The sequence below is a fragment of the Choloepus didactylus genome, chromosome 17, assembly GCF_015220235.1.
Source record: "Choloepus didactylus isolate mChoDid1 chromosome 17, mChoDid1.pri, whole genome shotgun sequence".
Taxonomy (NCBI): Eukaryota; Metazoa; Chordata; class Mammalia; order Pilosa; family Megalonychidae; genus Choloepus; species Choloepus didactylus.
Window position 1 is genome coordinate 36,750,612 of NC_051323.1, and position 25,570 is coordinate 36,776,181.

General features: G+C 35.1%; 1 protein-coding gene across 4 annotated transcripts in view; it reads left to right on the plus strand.

Moving 5' to 3' along the window:
- CLHC1 (clathrin heavy chain linker domain containing 1) overlaps nucleotides 1–25,570 on the plus strand; it is a 186,400-nt gene that overhangs the window by 20,161 nt on the left and 140,669 nt on the right. For 3 of the 4 annotated variants that reach the window (XR_005212352.1, XM_037806840.1, XM_037806838.1), the window contains exon 3: nucleotides 1,198–1,385. Coding sequence is in view for 3 of the 4 variants with exons in the window: in XM_037806840.1 (XP_037662768.1) it covers nucleotides 1,198–1,385 (188 nt within the window). In the remaining variant the exon portion in view is untranslated. Of the gene's footprint in view, nucleotides 1–1,181; nucleotides 1,386–25,570 lie in introns of all 4 variants that reach the window. The other variant, XM_037806839.1, reaches the window with a different exon arrangement.

Below are 25,570 nucleotides of genomic sequence, written 5' to 3' on the forward strand. Positions count from 1 at the left end.
CTCTGTGTTGCACAGTTCTATGGGTTTATTTTTTTCCTATTTTTATTCTACTAATGTATATACAACATAAAATGTTCCATTTTAACCACTTTCAAATATACATTTCAGTTCAGTTCTGTAAATTATATTCATAGTTTTGTGTTTGCATCACCACCATTCATCAGTAATATTTTTATACCATTTCTTGGCAGAAGTCTTCCTGGATAACTTTTTCTAGGTATTTTAATAGCTAGTATAAAACCACTGGGAAATATCAGGAAGGCTAGGGATACAGCACGGGTAGAAAGCATAATTATACCTTTCAGGGAAAATTATGGATTGATCATATCTATTCCTTACACACATTGATCCCTTCTGAAATCTTATTGAATGGAGCAGAATTTAGAAACCATACTGATTTGTTTATATTTATAACTTTTTTGGTTTATAAAAAAACTTATTTAAAGTGTTTTTTTTTTTTTTTTGCATGGATAATGCTTGCACAGTATTAATAATGAATAAACCAATAAAGGGAATATGTATTGTAAAGTTCCTTTTCACCTCGGTCCTAGTTCCTCTTTCCTTCTTTGCAGACACCCACTATTTCTAGTTTCTTCTGTTATTTTTTTCCAGAGATATTCTATGTTAAAACGCCATTGGAAACCATGAATATATAGTAATAAGGTGATTTTCTAGTTGTACTTGACTTGGAAATAGAAATGCAATTTAGGAATTGAAGGTATTGACCAGCCTGTTGGGGCAAATAGGTTACCAAAATGGAGATGTGAAGATAATCCACAATTTTAAGGTCTGAATAAGGTCAGAGACTAGGTGTGGAGATGTGGAAAATATATAATTATATTTAAAAGAGCCAGTATTGGAAAAATTAGACCTATGTTGGGTTTAGCTGACATCATATAATGTATGTGTTCACACCAAGTAGAGCAAAGGTATGTTCTTTTTTCTCTCTCTTTCATTTTTAAGTTCATAGTATCTACTTTAATGATCCACAGAGAGCACCAATAAATATTAACTGTCTTAAGTGCCCAGTCGTATTTGGGCTTGCTGAATGCAAAACTCAAATTTGTAAAAGTTTTAGATTTCTAAGTGCTAATCATGTTTTATATTTTAACTAATCTATAATGTTATTTGCAAGGATTTTGATCCATAGTCTTCTAAAAAAAATTCAATACCCTATGCAGAAAAATCATATTTCAGGTAATAGAATATGTCACTGCATATAAATCCATTCTTGCTTCAATCAAAAAAGAATATGATACCTTTATTGAAACAATAAAGAAAGACCGAAGAACTGCATTTTGTCTTCATGGAAAACTTAAAGTGTTGGCAGCAGAGCCCACAGCACTGATTTATCACAAGAAAAGAATAGTCCAACTTGAAGCAAAGTAAGTATGCTAGTAAGTAGCCCAAAAGGTAACCATTGTTACTTGATTATATTAACTAACCATTATAACTATAACCAGTGGTTCTTGGTATTTTTTGAATTTTAGTTTTATTTTAAAGCCATGTTTTTTATGTACCCTCTTCTGTCAACTTGCAATTACTATTTTTTTTTACCTATTTCAAGTAAAAAATAGGAAGTTTGTTTTGAGAATTTTATAATACCCCTTAGGGTAATTGGAGGCACACTGGAGTATTATAAAATGAGTGATACAGTTAATTACTCCAGTTAATTTCTTACATGGAAGGTTTAATAGTACAATTTCATGATGATCTACTGAATTAGACCACTTAATCTTGTGACATATTAAGGTAAGCAACCTATAGGAAGAAGATAAAATGCTCATTCTTGTTTAGTATTCTCCTGAATTTTCTCAGTATTCTACTTGGTAAATGATGGTTAAATTATTTTTGTAGATAATTTCAAATCAACCTGGATGATTATGCAAAGTTTGACCTCTATTTCCAGTACTACAGCTGGCTAGATGTTGGAATATTCCCTCCTATTAGGGAAAACTGCTATGTAAAATATTAGAAAAAAATCTTTGCAAAAGCATCAGAAAACTGACAAGAGAATAACATATTATCGAGGCAAAATCTAATAGTAGGCAGCACAGAAGGAAACCACTAAAGCTGCTTTGGCCCTGAGATCATTTACCAGAACTAGTAACATTGAGCTTCAATTTTTACTGTGGCATGGGGACAAAAAAACAAAGTATAGTATCCATTACATGGGAAACTCTCCCCATATAAAGCTAGGATGAGCCAGAGGTAAACTGCCTTACCCCGGAGGACTACATGGAAAATTGCCTTCTGTCCAGCAGAACAAGAGAAACAATAACAGCAAAAAATGCCATTCCTGAGGAGTTGTTATGATAAACAGGTCCTGTTGTGGATTTGCAGCCAAATTCACATCTCTTGGACCATCTTTAAAAACTGAAACTTGGAATTTAAAGTGGTTCAAACTGGTAGTTTCCCCAGTCACATGGCAAAAGCAAATGCAAATCGTTCTGGAGTCCCAGTCTTTCCTCCTTGGCTTCAAAGAAGTTTCACAAATAATTATTAAGGGAAATGAGCAGTTTACAATAAAAATAACTCAGCACACAAGGGAACATGGCATTTTGAGTAAGAACTGATGAAAATAACACGAGGCAGAAATAAACATACAAAGATTTCAGATTTGGAATTATCAGACAGATTATAAAATAACCATGCTTACAATGTTAAAAGAAATAGACAATCTTCTTCAAAAAAACCTCAGGGATAGGAAGCTATTAAAGATGACCCACCATACCTTCTAGAAATGAGATAAAATAATAACAAAAATACTCAGTGGATTGATTTAATTTCAGATTAGCTACAATCAAAACTCAATCTAGTGAATTCAAAGAGGCAAAGAAATTAGAATGAGAAGAGACAAGGAGGATAGCAGCATTATTTATAATAGCCAAAAAAAAATGGAAACAACTGTGTGTCCATCAACTGATGATTGGATAACAAAATATGGTATAGCTAAGCAATTGAATATTATTTGGCAATAAAAAGGAATGAATTAGTGATACATGGATGAAACTTGAAAACATGCTAAGTGAAAGAAATTAGTCACAAAAGACCACATATTGTATGATACAGCTTGCATGAAATGTCCAGAATAAGCAAATCCATAGAGAGAGAAAGTAGATTGGGGTTGCCCAAGGGCTAGTGGGAGAGGGGAATGAAGAGTGACTGCTGATGGGTTTACTTGGGGTTGATGAAGTGTTCTGGAATTGGATAGTGGTGATGGTTGAACAACTCTAAATATATTAAAACCCCCGATTTGTACACTTTACAAGAGTGAATTTTATGGTATGTGAATTGTATCCCAAGAAAGCTATTATAAAAAGAGATATGGAGGATTGAGTGAGAAAGTCATAATAATCTAATAATAGCTCTAAAAGAGACGAGAATATGAGACACAGACAATATTTGAAGATAATGGAGGATAGTTTTCTAGAACTGGTGAATGATATCAAATTTCAGATTCAAGAAGCCTAAAGAATCCCAAGCATGATAAATACTAAGAAATACTCAACTAGATTCATCATAGTGAAATTATCAAAGATAAAGAGATAATAAAATTAGTCATAGAAAGGAGAAACATTTAGATACCTTCTCATAAGCTACAATAGAAGTGAGAATGTAGTGAACTGAAATATTCACTGCGCTGAAAGAAAATAACTGCTGACTTAGAGTTTTATACCCAAGAAAAATATCTTTTTAAAAGGAGGCCAAAATAAAGACATTTGCAGATACACAGAGTTTGCTATCAGCAGGCCCTCAATAAAGAAACTCTAAAGGATGTGCTTCAGGCAGAAAGATGGTGAAACCATATGAAAGGTCTGAGAAGCAAGAATTAAGAGGAAAGAAAGTTATAAGTGTGTAGATAAACATGAGTGAATACTAACTATGGAACAGTAATAATGTGTTCAAAAAGAATTAAAATACATGACAACAACAGCGTGTAAGTTGATTGGGTGGTATATGAACTTAAAATGCTCTGAGATTCATGTAATGTCAAAAAGTATGAAGTTAGATAAAGAACAGCAAAACAAACCCAAAAAAAAGTAAAAGGAAGAAAATGATTAAGATTAAAAGCAGAAATTAATTAAATAGAAACTAATCTACAACAAAGACCAGAAGAGCCCCAAATCAGTTACTTCAAAAAGCTAGTAAGATTGATAAATCTCTGCAATATTGATCAAGACAAAGAATGACTACCAGTGTCAGGAGGGAAGACTTTGCCTACTGCATACATTTACAGAAATAGATTATCATTAACAATTTAATGAAAATAAATTTGAAAACTTAAGTGAAATGGGCAAATTCTAGGAAAAATATATTTTACCAAAACTGACTAAAGAAAAGAAAACAGAAACCAGAATAGTCTTACAAACATTAATGAGATTAAGTACAAATTAAAAATCTTCCCACAAATGGAATTCCAAGTCCAGATGGCTTCACTAAGAAAATCGACCAAATATTTAAGGGAAAAGAATTCAAATCTTACACAAATTCTTTCAGAAAATAGAAATAGAGTTTTCTTTCTCTTCTCTTCTGTGCTTGAATTTAGAATAACTTTGGTACCACCAGCTGACAAGAGCAGTATGAGAACAGAAATTAAAATCAGTGTTGCTTATGAACATAGTCACAAGAATCCTAAACAAAATATTGGTGCATCCAATCCAGCAGTCTATAATAACTATCATGCATCATGACCAAATTGGGTTTATCTCAAGATGCAAGGTTGATTTAACATTAGCAAATCAACTAACAGATTAAAAGAGAAAAATCATATGGTCTTCTCAATAAATACATGAAACACATTTGATAGAATTTAACCTCAATTCATGATTACAACTCTAAACTAGTACTAGAAGGTAACCTCTTCAACCTAATAAAGGATTTATACAAAAAGCTTATGGCAGACTATGTTTTTATAATTAATAGTGAAACATGGAAATCTTTCCTTTTACATTCTGGAATACTCATTATTTCTCTTCAATGTTATCCTAGCACAAAGAGTAATGAAAAGAAATGCAAGGCATAAAGTTTTACAAAGGAAGACATAACACTGCCATTATTCATAGAAAACCTGGTAGCATGTTGAAAATTCAGAAGAATGTACAGATGAATTATTACATTTAATATGACTTAAGCAAAATTGATGAATGTTAAATTAATATATAAAGATCAATTGTACTCCTACACATTACTCATAAACTTTAAAATAAGGAAAAAGGTATTGTTGATAGTAGCATAAGAAATATGTGGTTCTTAGTAACATAATCTAAAAAGAGAGTGTGGTGTTGGTGTACTGGTAAACAGATAGACTCAGGGAACAGAATAGAGAGTCCAGAAACAGCCACACATATGTAGACACTTCATGTTTGACAGAGGGTACACTGTAGATCAGTAGTTAAAGGGCAAACTTCTCAATAATGATGATGTTGAGACAGTTACTCAATTTGAAAAAAAATTATTCATATGGAAAAAAAGAAATTGGGCCCCTCCTTCACACTACACGAAAGTCAGTTCCACGTGGTTAAAGAACTAACTGTAACAGGCAAAACTATAAGTCTCTTGAATGATAATACTGCTTATTTTCATAACCTTGAGAGGTTGATTAATTTCTTAAACAGGATTCTAAAAGCACTAACTATAAAAGAAGATCCTGCCTGCTGCATACATTTAAAAATAGATTATCATTAACTGATTTGACTATACCAAAATAAAAACTGCTAATCAAAAAACAATAAAGAGTAAAAGTCCATAGAGGCAAGATGGCAGACTGGTGAGCTGTATGTTTTAGTTACTCCTCCAGGAAAGTAGGTAAAAAGCCAGGAACTGCGTGGACTGGACACCACAGAGCAATCTGTCTTTGGGCATACTTCATACAACACTCATGAAAACGTGGAACTGCTGAGATCAGCGAAATCTGTAAGTTTTTGCGGCCAGGGGACCCGCGCCCCTCCCTGCCAGGCTCAGTCCCGGGGGAGGAGGGGCTGTCAGCTCCAGGAAGGAGAAGGGAGAATTGCAGTGGCTGCTCTCATCGGAAACTCATTCTACTGATTCAAACTCCAACCATAGATAGACTGAGGCCAGACACCAGAGACTCTGAGAGCAGCCAGCCCAGCAGAGAGGAGACGGGCATAGAAGGAAAACAACACGAGAAGCTCCAAAGTAAAAGCAGAGGATTTTTGGAGTTCTGGTGAACACAGAAAGGGGAAGGGCGGAGATCAGGCCTTGAGGCGCATATGCAAATCCCGAAGCAAGGCTGATCTCTCTGCCCAGGGCACCTTTCCTTAATGGCCCTGGTTGCTTTGTCTATTAGCATTTCAATAACCCATTAGATCTCTGAGGAGGGCCGCTTTTTTTTTTTTTTTTTTTTTTTTTTTTTTCAAATCCTTTTTGCTTTTTCTAAAACAATTACTCTAAGAAGCTCAATACAGAAAGCTTCAAAGAATTGAAATTTGGGCACGTCAAGTCAAGAGCAGAAATAAGAGAGCTCTGAGACAAAAGGCAATAATCCAGTGGCTGAGAAAATTCACTAAACAACACAACTTCCCAAGAAAAGGGGGGTGTCCGCTCACAGCCACCATCCTGGTGGACAGGAAACACTCCTGCCCATCGCCAGCCCCATAGCCCAGAGCTGCCCCAGACAACCCAGTGTGACGGAAGTGCTTCAAATAACAGGCACACACCACAAAACTGGGCGTGGACACTAGCCTTCCCTGCAACCTCAGCTGAATGTCCCAGAGCTGGGAAGGGGGAGCAGTGTGAATTAACAGAGCCCCATTCAGCCATCATTTGAGCAGACTGGGAGCCTCCCAACACAGCCCAGCAGCCCAGAACTGCCCTGGGGGGACGGCACTCACCTGTGACATAGCACAGTCATCCCTCAACAGAGGACCCGGGGTGCACAGCCTGGAAGAGGGGCCCACTTGCAAGTCTCAGGAGCCATACGCCAATACCAAAGACTTGTGGGTCAGTGGCAGAGACAAACTGTGGCAGGACTGAACTGAAGGATTAGACTATTGCAGTAGCTTTAAAACTCTAGGATCATCAGGGAGATTTGATTGTTAGGGCCACCCCCCCCTCCCCGACTGCCCAGAAACACGCCCCACATACAGGGCAGGCAACACCAACTACACACGCAAGCTTGGGACACCAATTGGGCCCCACAAGACTCACTCCCCCACTCACCAAAAAGGCTAAGCAGGGGAGATCTGGCTTGTGGAGAACAGGTGGCTCGTGGACGCCACCTGCTGGTTAGTTAGAGAAAGTGTACTCCACGAAGCTGTAGATCTGATAAATTAGAGATAAGGACTTCAACTGGTCTACAAACCCTAAAAGAACCCTATCAAGGACAGCAAATGCCACGAGGCCAAAAACAACAGAAAATTATAAAGCATATGAAAAAACCAGACGATATGGATAACCCAAGCCCAAGCACCCAAATCAAAAGACCAGAAGAGACACACCTAGAGCAGCTACTCAAAGAACTAAAGATGAACAATGAGACCCTAGTACGGGATATGAAGGAAATCAAGAAGACCCTAGAAGAGCATAAAGAAGACATTGCAAGACTAAATAAAAAAATGGATGATCTTATGGAAATTAAAGAAACTGTTGACCAAATTAAAAAGATTCTGGACACTCATAGTACAAGACTAGAGGAAGTTGAACAACGAATCAGTGACCTGGAAAATGACAGAATGGAAAATGAAAGCATAAAAGAAAGAATGGGGAAAAAAATTGAAAAACTCGAAATGGACCTCAGGGATATGATAGATAATATGAAGCGTCCGAATATAAGACTCATTGGTGTCCCAGAAGGGGAAGAAAAGGGTAAAGGTCTAGGAAGAGTATTCAAAGAAATTGTTGGGGAAAACTTCCCAAATCTTCTAAACAACATAAATACACAAATCATAAATGCTCAGCGAACTCCAAATAGAATAAATCCAAAAAAACCCACTCCGAGACATATACTGATCACACTGTCAAACATAGAAGAGAAGGAGCAAGTTCTGAAAGCAGCAAGAGAAAAGCAATTCACCACATACAAAGGAAACAGCATAAGACTAAGTAGTGACTACTCAGCAGCCACCATGGAGGCGAGAAGGCAATGGCACGATATATTTAAAATTCTGAGAGAGAGGAATTTCCAGCCAAGAATACTTTATCCAGCAAAGCTCTCCTTCAAATTTGAGGGAGAGCTTAAATTTTTCACAGACAAAGAAATGCTGAGAGAATTTGCTAACAAGAGACCTGCCCTACTGGAGATACTAAAGGGAGCCCTACAGACAGAGAAACAAAGACAGGACAGAGAGACTTGGAGAAAGGTTCAGTACTAAAGAGATTCGGTATGGGTACAATAAAGGATATTAATAGAGAGAGGGAAAAATATGGCAAACATAATCCAAAGGATAAGATGGCCGATTCAAGAAATGCCTTCACGGTTTTAACGTTGAATGTAAATGGATTAAACTCCCCAATTAAAAGATATAGATTCGCAGAATGGATCAAAAAAAATGAACCATCAATATGTTGCATACAAGAGACTCATCTTAGACACAGGGACACAAAGAAATTGAAAGTGAAAGGATGGAAAAAAATATTTCATGCAAGCTACAGCCAAAAGAAAGCAGGTGTAGCAATATTAATCTCAGATAAAATAGACTTCAAATGCAGGGATGTTTTGAGAGACAAAGAAGGCCACTACATACTAATAAAAGGGGCAATTCAGCAAGAAGAAATAACAATCGTAAATGTCTATGCACCCAATCAAGGTGCCACAAAATACATGAGAGAAACATTGGCAAAACTAAAGGAAGCAATTGATGTTTCCACAATAATTGTGGGAGACTTCAACACATCACTCTCTCCTATAGATAGATCAACCAGACAGAAGACCAATAAGGAAATTGAAAACCTAAACAATCTGATAAATGAATTAGATTTAACAGACATCTACAGGACATTACATCCCAAATCACCAGGATACACATACTTTTCTAGTGCTCACGGAACTTTCTCCAGAATAGATCATATGCTGGGACATAAAACAAGCCTCAATAAATTTAAAAAGATTGAAATTATTCAAAGCACATTCTCTGACCACAATGGAATACAATTAGAAGTCAATAACCATCAGAGACTTAGAAAATTCACAAATACCTGGAGGTTAAACAACACACTCCTAAACAATCAGTGGGTTAAAGAAGAAATAGCAAGAGAAATTGCTAAATATATAGAGACGAATGAAAATGAGAACACAACATACCAAAACCTATGGGATGCAGCAAAAGCAGTGCTAAGGGGGAAATTTATAGCACTAAACGCATATATTAAAAAGGAAGAAAGAGCCAAAATCAAAGAACTAATGGATCAACTGAAGAAGCTAGAAAATGAACAGCAAACCAATCCTAAACCAAGTAGAAGAAAAGAAATAACAAGGATTAAAGCAGAAATAAATGACATAGAGAACAAAAAAACAATAGAAAGGATAAATATCACCAAAAGTTGGTTCTTTGAGAAGATCAACAAGATTGACAAGCCCCTAGCTAGACTGACAAAATCAAAAAGAGAGAAGACCCATATAAACAAAATAATGAATGAAAAAGGTGACATAACTGCAGATCCTGAAGAAATTAAAAAAATTATAAGAGGATATTATGAACAACTGTATGGCAACAAACTGGATAATGTAGAAGAAATGGACAATTTCCTGGAAACATATGAACAACCTAGACTGACCAGAGAAGAAATAGAAGACCTCAACCAACCCATCACAAGCAAAGAGATCCAATCAGTCATCAAAAATCTTCCCACAAATAAATGCCCAGGGCCAGATGGCTTCACAGGGGAATTCTACCAAACTTTCCAGAAAGAACTGACACCAATCTTACTCAAACTCTTTCAAAACATTGAAAAAAATGGAACACTACCTAACTCATTTTATGAAGCTAACATCAACCTAATACCAAAACCAGGCAAAGATGCTACAAAAAAGGAAAACTACCGGCCAATCTCCCTAATGAATATAGATGCAAAAATCCTCAACAAAATACTTGCAAATCGAATCCAAAGACACATTAAAAAAATCATACACCATGACCAAGTGGGGTTCATTCCAGGCATGCAAGGATGGTTCAACATCAGAAAAACAATCAATGTATTACAACACATTAAAAACTCGAAAGGAAAAAATCAATTGATCATCTCAATAGATGCTGAAAAAGCATTTGACAAAATCCAACATCCCTTTTTGATAAAAACACTTCAAAAGGTAGGAATTGAAGGAAACTTCCTCAACATGATAAAGAGCATATATGAAAAACCCACAGCCAGCATAGTACTCAATGGTGAGAGACTGAAAGCCCTCCCTCTAAGATCAGGAACAAGACAAGGATGCCCGCTGTCACCACTGTTATTCAACATTGTGCTGGAAGTGCTAGCCAGGGCAATCCGGCAAGACAAAGAAATAAAAGGCATCCAAATTGGAAAAGAAGAAGTAAAACTGTCATTGTTTGCAGATGATATGATCTTATATCTAGAAAACCCTGAGAAATCAACGATACACCTACTAGAGCTAATAAACAAATTTAGCAAAGTAGCGGGATACAAGATTAATGCACATAAGTCAGTAATGTTTCTATATGCTAGAAATGAACAAACTGAAGAGACACTCAAGAAAAAGATACCATTTTCAATAGCAACTAAAAAAATCAAGTACCTAGGAATCAACTTAACCAAAGATGTAAAAGACCTATACAAAGAAAACTACATAACTCTACTAAAAGAAATAGAAGGGGACCTTAAAAGATGGAAAAATATTCCATGTTCATGGATAGGAAGGCTAAATGTCATTAAGATGTCAATTCTACCCAAATTCATCTACAGATTCAATGCAATCCCAATCAAAATTCCAACAACCTACTTTGCAGACTTGGAAAAGCTAGTTATCAAATTTATTTGGAAAGGGAAGATGCCTCGAATTGCTAAAGACACTCTAAAAAAGAAAAACGAAGTGGGAGGACTTACACTCCCTGACTTTGAAGCTTATTATAAAGCCACAGTTGCCAAGACAGCATGGTACTGGCACAAAGATAGACATATAGATCAATGGAATCGAATTGAGAATTCAGAGATAGACCCTCAGATCTATGGCCGACTGATCTTTGATAAGGCCCCCAAAGTCACCGAACTGAGCCATAATGGTCTTTTCAACAAATGGGGCTGGGAGAGTTGGATATCCATATCCAAAAGAATGAAAGAGGACCCCTACCTCACCCCCTACACAAAAATTAACTCAAAATGGACCAAAGATCTCAATATAAAAGAAAGTACCATAAAACTCCTAGAAGATAATGTAGGAAAACATCTTCAAGACCTTGTATTAGGAGGCCACTTCCTAGACTTTACACCCAAAGCACAAGCAACAAAAGAGAAAATAGATAAATGGGAACTCCTCAAGCTTAGAAGTTTCTGCACCTCAAAGGAATTTCTCAAAAAGGTAAAGAGGCAGCCAACTCAATGGGAAAAAATTTTTGGAAACCATGTATCTGACAAAAGACTGATATCTTGCATATACAAAGAAATCCTACAACTCAATGACAATAGTACAGACAGCCCAATTATAAAATGGGCAAAAGATATGAAAAGACAGTTCTCTGAAGAGGAAATACAAATGACCAAGAAACACATGAAAAAATGTTCAGCTTCACTAGCTATTAGAGAGATGCAAATTAAGACCACAATGAGATACCATCTAACACCGGTTAGAATGGCTGCCATTAAACAAACAGGAAACTACAAATGCTGGAGGGGATGTGGAGAAATTGGAACTCTTATTCATTGTTGGTGGGACTGTATAATGGTTCAGCCACTCTGGAAGTCAGTCTGGCAGTTCCTTAGAAAACTAGATATAGAGCTACCATTCGATCCAGCGATTGCACTCCTCGGTATATACCCGGAAGATCGGAAAGCAGTGACACGAACAGATATCTGCACGCCAATGTTCATAGCAGCATTATTCACAATTGCCAAGAGATGGAAACAACCCAAATGTCCTTCAACAGATGAGTGGATAAATAAAATGTGGTATATACACACGATGGAATACTACGCGGCAGTAAGAAGGAACGATCTGGTGAAACATATGACAACATGGATGAACCTTGAAGACATAATGCTGAGCGAAATAAGCCAGGCACAAAAAGAGAAATATTATATGCTACCACTAATGTGAACTTTGAAAAATGTAAAACAAATGGTTTATAATGTAGAATGTAGGGGAACTAGCAGTAGAGAGCAATTAAGGAAGGGGGGAACAATAATCCAGGAAGAACAGATAAGCTATTTAACGTTCTGGGGATGCCCAGAAATGACTATGGTCTGTTAATTTCTGATGGTTGTAGTAGGAACAAGTTCACTGAAATGTTGCTATATTATGTAACTTTCTTGGGGTAAAGTAGGAACATGTTGGAAGTTAAGCAGTTATCTTAGGTTAGTTGTCTTTTTCTTACTCCCTTGCTATGGTCTCTCTGAAATGCTCTTTTATTGTATGTTTGTTTTCTTTTTAACTTTTTTTTTCATACAGGTGATTTGAAAAAAGAAGGGAAAGTTAAAAAAAAAAAAAAAAAAAAAAAAAAAAAAAAAAAGAAAAAAGACAAACAAGGGAAAAAAAAAAAAGATGTAGTGCCCCCTTGAGGAGCCTGTGGAGAATGCAGGGGTATTCGCCTGCCCCACCTCCATGGTTGCTGGCATGACCACGGACATGGGGGACTGGTGGTTTGATGGGTTGAGCCCTCTACCATAAGTTTTACCCTTGGGAGGACGGTTGCTGCGGGGGAGAGGCTAGGCCTCCCTGTATTTGTGCCTAAGAGTCTCCTCCTGAATGCCTCTTTGTTGCTCAGATGTGGCCCTCTCTCTCTGGCTAAGCCAACTTGAAAGGTGAAATCACTGCCCTCCCCCCTACGTGGGATCAGACACCCAGGGAAGTGAATCTCCCTGGCAACGTGGAATATGACTCCCAGGGAGGAATGTAGACCTGGCACCGTGGGACGGAGAACATCTTCTTGACCAAAAGGGGGATGTGAAAGGAAATGAAATAAGCTTCAGTGGCAGAGAGATTCCAAAAGGAGCCGAGAGGTCACTCTGGTGGGCACTCTTATGCACACTTTAGACAACCCTTTTTAGATTCTAAAGAATTGGGGTAGCTGGTGGTGGATACCTGAAACTATCAAACTACAACCCAGAACCCATGAATCTCGAAGACAGTTGTATAAAAATGTAGCTTATGAGGGGTGACAATGGGATTGGGAAAGCCATAAGGACCAAACACCACTTTGTCTAGTTTATGGATGGATGTGTAGAAAAGTAGGGGAAGGAAACAAACAGACAAAGGTACCCAGTGTTCTTTTTTACTTCAATTGCTCTTTTTCACTCTAATTATTATTCTTGTTATTTTTGTGTGTGTGCTAATGAAGGTGTCAGGGATTGATTTAGGTGATGAATGTACAACTATGTAATGGTACTGTAAATAATCGAAAGTACAATTTGTTTTGTATGACTGCGTGGTATGTGAATATATCTCAATAAAATGATGATTAAAAAAAAAAAAAAAAAAAAAAAAAAAAAAAAGTCCATAGAATGGATGACGATTTTTGCCACACATGCGACAACACAAGACTTGTCTCCAGAATACATAAGTATCTCCTACAAACCAAAGAAAAGACAATTCAACAGAAAAATGGGCAAAGCAGTTTTGAATAGGTACTTCTGGAAAAGGAAATTTAAATGGCCAATAGATATTTAAGAAAATTCTCAACCTCTTTATTATCCAGCGAAAATAAAAACAACCCTAATGTAAGAGAGCATTGCACAATTTCCAGGTAAACAAAACTAAAAGTCTGACAATTCCAAGTTAAAACTCAAATGTATTGTTGGGAGTATAAATTGGTGGTAGCACTTTGGTAAATAGTTGACATAATCTAGTATAGTTGAAGATACGCACTATGATTCTTTGGAGGAACTTTTTGGAGAAACTTTTGCATATTTGCAGTAAGATTTATGTATAAAAATTTTCATACATAAATGCTCATAATTGCCCCAAATTAGCAGTGGTAAATTCAGGATATTTTATAGCAGTGCTATTCAAAGTGCTGGTCTATAATGATTTTGTTCCAGAATTTAAATGAAACATGCTGCTTCTTTCAATAAGTCTTGCTATAGAAAAAATTGTTTGCTGAACTATATAGTGTGATTAGTTATGTAAGTGAACTTGTGGACTGAAAAGTACTCTTCTATAGCAATGAAAATTAATAAGCTATTCTTACTTGTAAAACATGAATGAATGTCACAAACATAATACTGAGTAACAGAATACATAAAAAGTAGGTATAATATGATTGCATTTTATTAAAAAACAAAAATCTAAAATGATATTATTTAGGGGTTACCCAAATAAAGAAATAATTATTGAAAATCATACTAGGGATTACCTCTTTAGGGGTTGGGATTGATGAGTGGTGCATAGTGGGACTTCTGGGATGCTGGTACTGTTCTATTTCTTGATCTGGGTGCTAGTTATTAGGGAGGTGTTTGCTTTATAGTTATTCTTTATGATTCTTTGTTCTTTTTGTATTATTGTAAAGGATTCTATCTTCATTCCCCCCCCACCCCAACCCCCTTTTTGGCTGCTTCTACTCACTTCATGTTATTTTTCAGATTTACAAATATCTATTGAACACGTTTTTTTCTCTTTGAATTTTTTAAATGGTAAGATAACTATTAATAATTACGTTAAGTATAAATGGAATAAGCACTCCAATTAAAAGACAGTTTATCAACATAGATTAAAAAATATCCACCTATATGCTCTTATATAGATAGATATAAAGGCACATATAGGTTTAAAATAAAAGAATGGAACAAGATAAGCCATGCAAATACTATCAACAAGGAGATGTACTAATCTTGAATTTGTATACACCTTTATAACATAGTTTCAAATATACAAAGCAAAAATTGACAGAAATAAAGGAGGAATAGACAAATCTGCCATCATAGAGATTTTAACACAACTCCCTCAATAACTGAAGGAAAAAGCAGAGGAAAATATCAGTAAAGGACACAGAAGATTTGAACAGCTGTTTTAACCAACATGACCTCACTGATATTTCTAGCATCTTATACCCAACAATTGCAGAATATACATTTTTTTCAAGTCCTCAGGAAAGACTGGTGAAATTACTCTGGGCTTAAAGCAAATCTCAAATTTTAGGATTGAAATAATACAGAATTAAACTACAAATCAACAACAGCAAGTTTACTAGAAAACCTAAAAATGTTTAGAAATTAGTGTAACACAAAAAAGCACAGATCAAAGAAAAAATCACAATGAAGATTTAAAATGTTTTGAACCATTCAGTTCAAATGAAAATATGAAATATTAAAACTTGTAGAATACAGCTAAAGCAGTGATTAGAGGAAATGTATAGCTTTTAATGTGTACATTATAAAAGAGAAGGGTTGAAGGTCGGTGAACTGAACTATCTCAGGAAGCTAGAAAATTGCAAGTTAAATACAAAGAAAGTAGTAAGGAAAATAATAAAGAGCAGAAATCAGTGAAATAGAAAAAAGACACACGGTAGAGATAAATCAACAAAGATGAAAGTTTTAGTCTCTGAAAGGATTAATAAAATTGATAACTTCTTAACAAGACTGAGTAAGAAAAAGGGAGAAAGCAAAATTTGTAACTAGGATTGAAAGAGAGGACATCACCCAGGTCCTACAGATGTTGAAATGGTAGGTTTATTCCAATATTTTTAACAGCTTTGATGAAATGTGTGTTATTTGATAAACACAACATCCCCAAGTGACCAAGAAGAGGTTAAAAAAATTGAACACTTCTTTATATGCAGAAGATACTGAATTAATAATTTAAAAATTTCCCACACAGAACACTTCTGCCCACACGGCTGCATTGTGAATTCTTTCACATACCTAAGGAAAACAATACCAATCTTGGGCAAACTCTTTCAAAGAATAGAGAAAGTAGGAACACTTCCCAACATATCTATGGAACCAAAACTGACAGAATTTATGAGGAAAGAAAATTACAACTCAGTATCACTCATAAACATAGATACAAAAGTTCTGAACAAAATATTAGTAACTTGTATACAGCAACATATAAAAAGGACAATGCAATATCCAAGGTGGGGTGTATTTCAGGCATGTAATGTAGTTTACCTTTTGAAAAATCAATGTAATTTGCCACTTGAACAATAAAAGATATAAAAAATATGGTCAGATGCAGAAAAAGCATTTTATAAAACTCAACACATCTATGAAAAAACTTTCAGCAAACTAGAAATAGAAGGGAACTTTCTTAAGCTGTAAAGAGAACTTTCTTAAGCTACAAAAACCCTACATCTATCACCATTCTCAATGGTGAAATATTTAATGCTTTACCACTGGTGTTGGAATCAAGACAAGGATGTCTAATAGCACCTCTTCTTTTCAACATTGTATGGGAGATCCTGACCAGTGCAATATAGCAAGAAAATGAAAAAGTATAAATGTTGGAAATGAAGGAGTAAAACTATTTTTATTCATAGGTTACATAATTGTTACCATAGAAAATTCAAGGGAATCTACCATTAAACTATTAGAATTAATAAGTGAATTTAACAAGATCACTGGATACCAAGTCAATATATACAAATCGATTATATTTCCACACCAGCTCAAACAATTGGAAAATGAAATAAAACAATATCATTTAAGTTAGCATACAATAATGAAATACTCAGGACAAAACTAGTGAAAGATGTGCCAGACCTCAACAATGAAATTACAACATACTTATGAGAAGATACAGATTAAAGAGTCTTACATAAGTAGAAGGAGATACTGGGTTCCTGAATTATAATACTCGATATGGTTAAGAAGGCATTTTTTTGCCAAATTGATCTACAGATTTAATGCAATACCAAAAATCCCAGCAAGTGTTTTTGTGGAAATTGACAGGCTGATTCAAAAGTTTATATAGAAATACAAAGATTTAGAATAGCAGAGGACAATCTTGAAGAAGAAACAAGTTGGAGCACTTAGAATATATTAAGATTACTGTAAATCCACATTTACTGGGTTGAATAGTACCTCCCCCACCCCCCAACTTACATCCACCCGGAACCTCAGAATTTGACCTTATTTGGAAATAGGATATTTATAGATGTAATTAGTTAAGATAATACCGGTCTAGGGCGGGCCTTAAATACAATGACTGGTGTCTTTATAAGGGAAAGAAGAGGAGGATTCAGATATGGATTCTCAGGAGACACAGGAAAGAAGGCCATGTGACAATGGAGGTATATATTAGAATGATGCAGCTACAAGTCAAGGACTGGTGGGAGCCACTAGAAGCTAGGAAGAGGCAAAGAAGGATTCTTCCCTAGAACCTTCAGAGGGAAAGTGGCTCTGCCAACAGTTTGATTTCAGACTTTTGGTCTCTAGAGCTGCGAGAATAAGTTTCTTTTGTTTTAAGCTACCCATTTTGGGGTAATTTGTTATGGAAGCCCTAGGAAGCTAATGCACCAGTAATTGAAAGTGTAAAATTGGCACATACACAGAGAATAGAGAATTCAGAAATAGATTTATGTATTTATGATCGCTTGAATTATAATGAAGGTGCCACTGCAGTTCAGTGGGTAAAAGAATGGTCTTTCCAATAAAAGTGCTTTGTCAGTTGGATATCTTTATGGGGAAGATTAATGAACCATGACTTTCTCTTCCATACATACATAAAAAAATAATTGAAGATGGATCATAGACCTAAATGTGAAATACAGAGCTTCTGAAAGAAAACATCGAGTTGAGGCAGGCAAAGATTTTTAAAGCAGGACAAAAAAGTACCTAGAAAAGATTTGATAAATTGGACACCATTAAAATGGGACTTATCTCCATCAGAAGACACCATTTAGAAAGTAAAACCTAAGCCACAACCTGTGTGAAGCTATTTGTGATAAATGTATCTGAAAAAAAAAAAAGAGACTTGTTTAAATAATCTATAAAGAATGCCTACAAACCATAAAAAACAACTCAATAAACAAAAGGCTTGAACAGGTACGTCACAAAAGAGGATTTCCAAGTGGAAAATAAACAAATAAAAAAATGCCCAACGTCATTGGTATGAAGCTTTATTGGCACTTTATATTTCATCTTCCTTGCTGCCTGAAAACAAGAACAAACTTTTGTTTTAGGGTATTACTGTTCTTAACCACAAGGATCAAGTAGATAACACAAATAAAATATACAAATTACAAAAGTTCTGAGACCTTATAAAGCACTTGTACTTTCTGTTTGGAGTTTTTGCCTCCCTTCTGAGATGGTACCTGAAACCCAATTGGACCTCTGTTAGTCTTTTTTTAATTTCTGACACAGAAGGTCCTCTAGATTCCTTTCTCTGTCATGATCTCATCCCAGCATAGTCTTTTGAAGACACAAGCAGTTCAGAAAAATAATAGATGTCATTTGTCTCAAGCAGATAGTTTGCATTTCTGAGTCCCTTCGGACTGGATAATATCCATTTTACTTAGCCTTATTCCACTTAAAAATATACAAGCATTTTCTTTATAATTCTCCTTCTTGACTTAAAATGAAACTCGTCTGTTTACTTTGTGTACATGTGTATGTCTGTGTGTGTGTATGTGTTTGTGTATGCATGCATTAGTTTGTATACTATTTTTAGGGGGAATAATTTTATTATAAATTTTATTTATATTTATTTTATTTCCCCTTTTAACCATATTCAAGTACAAAATTCAGTACTATTAATTACATTTACAATGCTGTGCTACCATCACAACCATCCATTACCAAAACTTGTCCATCACTCCAAACAGAAACTCTTTAACAGTTGAGCATTAACTCCCCATTCCCTTCCCTGACCCAAGCCCCAGGTAACTGTATTCTACTTTGTAACTATGAATTTGCTTATTCTAATTATATCAGTGAGATCATACAATATTTATTCTTTTGTGCCTGGCTTATTTCACTCAGTATGATTCTTCAAAGTTCATCCATATTGTTACATGTATCAGAATGCCATTCCTTTTTACTACTGAATTATATTCCATTGTATATAAATGTAACATTTTGTTTATCCACTCATCTGTCGATGGATACTTAGGTTGCTTCCATCTTCTGGCAATTGTGAATGTCACTCTGAAGACCTATGTGCAAATACTGTTTGAGTCTCTGCCTTCAATTCTTTTGGGTATATACCTGGACATGGGATTGCCAAGTCATATAATAATTCTATACTTAATTTTCTGAGGAAGTGCCAAACTGTTTTCTGCAGCAGCTACACCATTTTACATTCCCATCAGAAGTGAAAAAGTGTTGCATGTCATCACATCCTCTCTAACACTTGTTGTTTTCCATTTTTTAAAATAGTGGCTATTCCACTGTATGACAAATGGTATCTTATGGTGGCTTTGATTTGCATTTCCTTAATGGCTAATGATGTTGAGCATCTCTTCATGTGCTTATTGGCCATGTGTTTATCTTCTTTGGAGAAATGTCTATTCAAGTCTTTTGCCAGTTTTTAATTGGGTGGTTTGTCTTTTTGTTGTTTTTGAGTTGTAGGACTTCTTTATATATTCTGGGTATTGAGCTCTTATCAGGTATGTGATTTCCAAATATTTTCTCTCATTCTCTAGATTGTCTTTTTACTTTCAGGATGATATCCTGTTTTTTTCTTTTGTTGCTTGTGCTTTGGATGTAAAGTCTAAGAAACCATTGCCTAACACAAGGTCCTGAAGATGGTTCCCTGTATTTTCTAATAGGAGTTTTACAGTTTCATTTTTATATTTAGGTCTTTGATCCACTTTGAGTTAAACTTTGTAGATGGTGTGAGATAGGGGTTCACCTTCATTCTTTTGCATAGGAAAATCTGGTTTTCCCAGTACCAGATTCCCAGCACCAAAGAGCTCTTCCCTTTGTTGAAGAGACTATTCTTTCTCCATTGAAATGGACTTGGCATCCTTGTCAAAAATCAATTGGCCATGGAAGTGAGGGTTTATTTCTTAATTCTCAGTTCAATTCCACTGGTCTATATGTCTCTCCTTTGCCGGTACCATGCTCTTGTGATTACTGTAGCTTTGTAATAGGTTTTAAAGTCATGAGGTATGAGTCCTCCAACTTTGTTCTTCCTTTTCAATATGTTTTTGGCTGTTCGGGGCCCCTAACATTTTTACATTATTTTGATGATTGGCTTTTTCATGTCTGCAGACAAGATTATGGGAATTTTGATTGGGATTGCTTTGAATCTGTAAATCACTTGGTAGAATTGCTATCTTAACAATATTTATTCTTCCAATCCATGAGGGTAGAATGCCCTTCCATTTATTTAAGTCTTCTTTGATTTCTTTTGGCATTGTTTTGTAATTTTCTGTGTATGAGTAAATGAGTCCTTTACATTCTTGGTTAAATTTATTTTTGGATATTTGATTATTTTAGTTACTATTGTAAATGGAACTGTTTCCTTGATTTTCTCTTCAGATTGTTCATTACTAATGTATAGAAATATCACTGGTTTTATGTGTTGTTCTTATACCCCATCACTTTGCTAAATTTGTTTATTAGCTGTACTAGCTTTGTTGTGGATTTTTAAAGGATTTTCTATATATAGGATCATGTCATCTATAAATAGGGAAAGTTTACATCTTCCTCTTCTATTTGGATACCTTTTATTTATTTTTGTGCCTAATTGTTCTGGCACAATGTGGAAGAGCAGTGATGATAGTGGGCATTCTTGTCTTGTTCCTGATCTTGGGGGGAAAGCTTTCAGTCTTACACTGTAGAGTATGATGTGAGCTGTGAGTTTTTCATATATACCCCTAATCATGTTGAAGAAGTTTCCTTCTATTCCTAGTTTTCTGAGGTGTTGTTTTTTTTTTTTTAACCAAGAAAGATTGCTGGATTTTGTCAAAGGCTTTTTCTGCAGAAATCAAGATGATCATGTTGTTTTTCCCCTTCTTTCTATTAATGTGGTGTCTTATATTAATTGATTTTCTTATGTTGAACCACCCTTGCATACCTGGGATAAATCTCATTTGATCGTGGTGTATAATTCTTTTAATGTGCTGTTGGGTTCAGTTTGCTAGTACTTAGTGGGGGATTTTTGCATCTGTAGTCATAAGGGATATTCGTATGTAATTTTCTTTTCTTGTAGTATTTTTTTTTAACTGTATATAATTCAAATGAAAGAAGGTCTTTATTAATTCCCTCAAAGGCAAAGATTATGTCTTATTCACTTTTTTAAATGAAATTTTATTGAGATATAGTCACATAAAATACAATCCTTCAAAGTGTACAATCAGTTGTTCATAGTTGCGCATTGATCACCACAGTCTTTGAACATTTTCATTAATCCCAAAAAATAAAATAAAAATTAGAATAAAAAAGAACATCCAAAACATTCTATTCCCCTTCTCCCTCCATTGTTCATTTACTTTTTTTCACACTCATTCATTGCTTTTTTTTTAACTTTATCAAAAAATTAAGAAAAACAAACAGTAAAAAAAACATTTCAAACAAGACCAAAACAAAGGAATAAGAAAAAACAAATAACCTAAAATAACTACATTGCTTTCAACATGTTCCTACCCTACCCCAAGAAAGTAGACAGACTATAACCCAACAAAGGAATAAGACAAACAAATAACCTAAAATAACTGCATTTCTGTGAACTTGTTCCTACCATATCCCCTGGAAATTAACAAACCACAGTCATTCCTGAGCAGTCCCAGAACATTGATTTTACACTCTATAACTTATCTGTTACTGTCATTCCCCCTTCGCTATTTGCTATCGCTAGGTTCCCTACATTCTACAGTATAAACCATTTATTTTACATTTTTCACAGTGTTCACATTAGTGGTAACATACATTATTTTTTTTTTGTGTGCCTGGCTTATTTCGCTCAGCATTATGTCTTCAAGGTTCATCCATGTTGTCATATGTTTCATGACATAGTTCCTTCTTACTGTGGCATAGTATTCTCTTGTGGTATTTTTACCTGTCTGTATTACTAAGGCATAGAATGAGATAGGTAGTGTTCCCTCCTCTTCAATTTTTTTTGGAAGAATTTGAGCAAGATTGGTGTTAATTCTTAATTCTTCTTTGAATGATTGGTAAAATTCACCAGTGAAGCTATCAGGTCTTAGCCTTTTATTTGTTGGGAGGTTTTTGATTACTGATTTACTCTCTACTTATTATTGATTTGTTGAGATCCTCTGTTTCTTCTTGATTCCATTTAGGTAATTTGTGCATTTCTAGTAATTTTTCCATTTCATCTAGGTTATCTAATTTGTTGGCATAAAATTGTTCATAGTATTGTCTTATAGTTCTTTTTATTTTTGTGGGGTAAATAGTAATGTCCCCCATTTCATATCTGATTTTGGTTATTTAAATCCTTTCTTTTTTTTCCTTTGTCAGAATAGCTAAAGGTTTGTTATCTTTTTAAAAACCAACTTTTAATTTTGTTGAGCTCTCTATTTTTTTTCTATTATCTATTTCTTTTATCTCCACTCTAATCATAACTTTTTGCTTAGCTCATTGGTCTTAGTTTGCTCTTCTTTTTCTAGTTCTCCCAGGTGTGAGATTAGGTCACTTATTTGAGATCTTTATCCTTTAATTTTAAAAAACTTTTTATTTTGAAATACTTTCAAGCTTACAGGTCAGTTACAAAAATAATACAAACCCCATACAGAGAACTCCAACATACCCCTATCCCTCATCCCCGCCATTTTCTCAAGTTTACCAGTTCTAACATTTGGTCACATTTCCCGTATTAATCTATCTAGATTCCTTCCTTCCTTCCTCCCTTCCTTCCTTCCATCCACCCATCAATCCATTTTCTGAACACTTGAATATATGTTATATACACCATGCTCCTTGCACACTTAATACTGCCATGCACATTTCTTAAGAACAAGGATATCACTTATGTAACCAGCTTAAGTACAGTTATCAAGTTTAAGAAATTTAATATTGATACAAATCTTACAGATCATATTCCATTTTTTTTCATAATTTCTGTCTCTTGAGCTTACATATTCTTCTGTATTTTCTTTGTAATTACCATGGGGCTGAGATTTAACATCCTAAATCAATAACAGTCTTGTTTGCTTTGATACTAACTTAACTTCAGTAGTATACACATACTATGTTCTGTACCCCTATGTGTTCCCCACCTTTATATAATTCTTGTCACAGTTAACATGTTTATACATTGTGAGTCCAAAATCACTGAAATATCAGTACATTTTATGCATTTGCCTTTTAAATTCTATACGAAGAAAAAAAAAGTGGAGTTACAAACCAAAAATACTGGTATTTATATTTACCCATGTTGTTACCCTCACCAGATATCTTAATTTCTTCATGCAGCTCTGATCTATTGTCATTGTCCTTTCCTTTCAACCTGCAGAACTTTCTTTAGTATCTCCTGTAGATTTGGTTTAGTGGTAACAAATTGCCTCAGCTTTTTTTTAATTATTGTTATTATTATTTTTAATCTTCAGATGTCTTAATTTCCCCCTCCCCTTTGAAAGGCAGATGTTTCAAATATAGAATTCTTGGTTGGCACTTTTTGCTTTCAGCACTTCAAATATGTCATCCAACTGCATTCTTGCCACTTTAGTCTGATGAGAAATTGGTACTTAATCTTCTTAAGATTCCCCAGTATGTGATTCATTGTTTCTCTTTTGCAGCTTTTGGAATTCTCTCTTTATCTTTGATATTTGACAGTTTAATTTTAATGTGTCATGGCATGGATCTGTTTGGATTTATCTTGTTTATAGTTCATTGAGCATCCTGGATGTGTGTTTTTATGACTTTAATTAAATTGGGTAAGTTTTCAGCCATTATTTCTTTGAATATTCTCTCTGCCCCTTTCCCTCTTCTCTTTTTGGAGTGCCCATTAAGCATATATTGTCATACTAGACGATGCCTCACAGGTTCCTCAGGCTCTGTTCACTGTTTTATTTTTCTTTCTGCTCTTCAGACTGAATGATTTCGGTTGTCTTATCTTCAGGTCCTCTGATTCTTTCTTCTGGCCACCTCCAACCTGCTATTGAACCCCTTCAGTGAATTTTTAATTTCACATATTGTGAACTTCAAATCCAGTATTTTTGTTTGGTTCCTTTTTTATAATTCTTATCTCTTTATTGAAATTCACATTTTGTTCATTTATTTTCTGATATCCTTTAGTTCTTTGACCATGTTTTCCTTTAGCTCTTTAAGCATATTTATGACCATTTTTTTTTCCAGAGGTGTAGTAATGGAATGTATTTATTTATTTATTTATTTATTTAAAATCTTCATTTTATTGAGATATATTCACATATCACGCAGTCATACAAAACAAATCGTACATTCGATTGTTCACAGTACCATTACATAGTTGTACATTCATCACCTAAATCAATCCCTGACACCTTCGTTAGCACACACACAAAAATAACAAGAATAATAATTAAAGTGAAAAAGAGCAATTAAAGTAAAAAAGGACACTGGGTACCTTTGTCTGTTTGTTTGTTTGTTTGTTTCCTTCCCCTATTTTTCTACTCATCCATCCATAAACTAGACAAAGGGGAGTGTGGTCCTTATGGCTTTCCCAATCCCATTGTCACCCCTCATAAGCTACATTTTTATATAATTGTCTTCGAGATTCATGGGTTCTGGGTTGTAGTTTGATAGTTTCATGTATCTACCACCAGTTACCCCAATTCTTTAGAACATAAAAAGGGTTGTTATGACCATTTTTTAAGTCTTTTTTGGGTATGTCCAAAGTCTCATGTTCTTCATTCATGGTTAGTGATGTTTTATCTTGTTCCTTTGGATAGGCCATAATTTCTTGTTTTGTTTTGTTTTGTTTTTGTTTTGTTTTGCTGTGTTGTTGTTTTGCCTTGTAATGTTTTGTTACACACTGTACATTATAAAATTAATACTTTAATATTTTGAAGTGTTAATTCTGGAATTTAGTCCCTAAACTGTTTGTTCCTTTAGTTTGTATTCAGCTATGATATGACAGAGTACCATGAACTAACAAAAACAAACAAATGCAAAAACACCTCTCACAGTCCTCAAATTTCCTCTGTGTTGGCTGGTGCTCTCCTTCAGAACTTAGCCTTCCTACCAAAACCTGAAGAACAGTCCAAGGTGAAAGCACAGGTTTCTTTCTGGTATTTTCTTAGGATGTCATGTCTTGGCCATGAGCTTGTGACTTTAGGAATTCCTTTTTTACAGGAATTAGAATGCCCCTTCTTCTTGCTATGAAATTATCTTTCCTCATCCAGGGTGCTCTAGCGTATGCCATAAAGTTGGTGATCATTTGCTCCAGGCCACCACAATTTAATGGTTTCTTATGATTTGTTTCTAACACTGATTTAGTTGTCTGCAAGCTGCTTCTGTGTGCAGGGCAAGGTTCTGGGATGACAAGTCAGAGATGAGTGTCTTGGTTCAGTCCTTCAGCCTACCACCCGAAGATTGGCACAGGCACACTTGCATCCCAGTA